General features: G+C 36.3%; 1 protein-coding gene across 1 annotated transcript; it reads left to right on the plus strand.

Moving 5' to 3' along the window:
* Nucleotides 1-6: 6 nt before the first annotated feature.
* On the plus strand, nt 7-2,081 carry LOC109585605 (uncharacterized). Its single transcript, XM_020001731.1, has 3 exons — nt 7-1,150; nt 1,360-1,575; nt 1,765-2,081. Exons 1-3 carry the CDS (start codon nt 218-220, stop codon nt 1,909-1,911), a joined length of 1,296 nt encoding a protein of 431 aa, XP_019857290.1. The 5' UTR covers nt 7-217; the 3' UTR covers nt 1,912-2,081.
* The last annotated feature ends 450 nt before the right edge of the window (nt 2,082-2,531 follow it).

The following is a 2,531-nucleotide window of genomic DNA, read 5'->3' on the forward strand; positions in this document are numbered from 1 at the left end:
CTCCATAGCAACACTTGGACGCCATGAGAACGTCAAAGAGAAGATTGTAGATTATTTATCTAAGAAACTATCTTCTACAAAAACCCAAGAGGAGACATCTCTCTTTATTCATGCCCTTGGTAACACAGGCTCTAGAAGGATCATTCCACTCCTCCTTCCTTTCCTCTCTGATCCTGTCAATGAAGGATACTGTGTTGATGCACTGAGAGCTGTCTCAATGGACCAAAGAGTAGAGAAAGGATTTGCTGCTATTATTTCTGAAGTTGATCCTAAACTGGTTCTTGAAGTAGTTGAGAGCTTATTGTTCCCTTTCAAAAACTCAATTTATTCCTCAAAAATAGAGGAGGACCTTTTAGTGAGTGAAGAATTGAAGGGGTCACTCATTGAAGCTGGTATTGAATATAATGATCAAGATCTGACAAAAGCTCTACTCCAGTACTTCAATACTATTGAAGATGAAGCCTCTAGTGAAAAGTTAAGACAAGGAATAGAAGATAAAGAATCAGCTAGTCGACGAAAAAGAAGCACCAGTGCCTATTGGCCCTCCACATGGGATAAAAAGTTCAACCTCATTGCATCATTATCTCAAAGATCTAGTGATGCCCGTACATATCCATACAACAAAGCTTACATGTGGACAAAGCAGGTTGGATATTCCAAGATACATGCTAACGTTGCTGCAGGTGGCTTTGGAGGAGCGGGTGAGTCTGGTATCAAACTGTACGCAAGAGCAAGAGTTGATCTAGTGGCCTGGTCTAAGACTTACATTGCCCTTGATATTATATTCTCATACGTAAAAACTTTTCCAAGTAAATCACGAAGCTCTGCTCTAACTTACAGGCGCTATATAAAGATAGTTGAATATACACTAGTTAATGAACTAAGGACAAGAACGTCTACTTATGCTAGTAATAGTGTGTACAAGTACTCTCAATCCTGGTATAGATCTTACCAAATTTTCAAATCCAGTTTCTCTTTCTATATTTATGTTGGTACACTGCGTTTAACACTGTCTAGTCGTATTGCTCTGCATACGTCATTCAAGGCTTACGTACCACGTATGGACAATATTCAAGACATGAAAGCAGCAGCAGAACTAAGAACTGGACCCACTCTCACTATTAGTGGACAAGCAGCTGCTAGAATATTGGTAAGAAAGTATTAGTGCACATAGAGGAGATTGCATTATTTTTGCAACAAGAGTAAAATTGGAAATCTGCCTTAACTTCCAGCTACTTTGTTGTTGTCCTCAATAATAAATCACTCACTTAACAAAATTTAAAAACTTTTGTTGCAAGGATTATACAATTTCCTGTAAATACAAATACTCATAGTTCTCTTTCCTTCTTCCATATTCAGGAAGTATTTGAAATTGGTCTAACTGCCTCAGGGTCTATCAGCTATCACTTAACTCCAGAGGCTTCAACCTCAGTCTGTGGGAGAGCATCATCAAAAGGAGATGCTAATGCTTGCTTTGAAGTATACAGCACTACAAGTGGAAATATTTCTGTTGCGGCTTATTGGAAAAGGAGACATCTGAAGTGTAAATGGCGCTGGGGAGTTCCTCGTTGCACTGTAAGCTATAATAAAGATTATTTTATTATTTAAAATAAAAATACAATAAGTACACAGTAACTATACAATGTGGAATCACCAACATTAGTATATCAGCCTTGTCCTTTTTGCTAGACGTAGGAGTGAAATATTATGATCCTAACTGCAAGTTCCTCATTTAACATTAATTTCTACTTTTTCTCATCATAGGCAAGGTGGGGTAGCAAGAAAAAATTTGCATCACTTTCTCACACGTGGAACCTACACAACACAAGGAAGAAGCTGAATGGTGAATGTAAGGTCTATTGGAACTCCAATATTAATAGGATCTGCAAGGAGATTACCAACCGAGGCTGAAATGAACAATGACATTAACAATTAGAGCTAGGTAGATAGATAGTTTTAGAATATTATATAGGATTAATTGTATCTTTTGTGCATGATTTCATGTAGTTTAGTGTATAGTCATTGTTTTAGTAATAAAATTAGTGTAGTACCTTAATTAAGAGGTACTTTTAGATTATTAATTGCTATGGAATCAAAATTATAATTATTAATGCATGCAATTGTGTATCATTATAAAAGTTACTTTATAGGCATTCACAACACATGTACCAACTCATGTTGTATAATGTATATATATAGGTATAAGCATCTTGCCTTTGCCCCTTGGGTTATGCCACCAAGCTCAGTACCAATACACTATCATACAGCACAAGGCAGTGTGTCAATAAAATATTACATAAAGTTTTGCTGATGATATTAATTAAAGCCACATAGTAGAGCTCATAAGAATATACTACTAGTACACTGCTCTTTACAATTCCCGTGCAATGACCTATAATAGATAGTGTATCTATAAAGTGTACCTTGATGCAGCTAATTGACATTCAGTGAGCAAGTGATGCCAATGTGGATCTATATAGACAAACAACTATTGAGTGTTGTAATATGCTTTGGCTCAAGATGAATATGAT

This window comes from Amphimedon queenslandica, unplaced genomic scaffold, assembly GCF_000090795.2.
Source record: "Amphimedon queenslandica unplaced genomic scaffold, v1.1 AMPQUscaffold_13037, whole genome shotgun sequence".
Lineage (NCBI taxonomy): Eukaryota > Metazoa > Porifera > Demospongiae > Haplosclerida > Niphatidae > Amphimedon > Amphimedon queenslandica.

Excerpts from the sequence above, each read along its gene's own strand:
- LOC109585605 (XM_020001731.1), top strand. The coding sequence starts at position 218 with ATGGACCAAAGAGTAGAGAAAGGATTTGCTGCTATTATTTCTGAAGTT. Across the intron at positions 1,151-1,359 it reads AAGCAGCTGCTAGAATATTG|GAAGTATTTGAAATTGGTCT; the intron begins GTAAGAAAGTAT and ends TTCCATATTCAG. Across the intron at positions 1,576-1,764 it reads GGGGAGTTCCTCGTTGCACT|GCAAGGTGGGGTAGCAAGAA; the intron begins GTAAGCTATAAT and ends TTCTCATCATAG.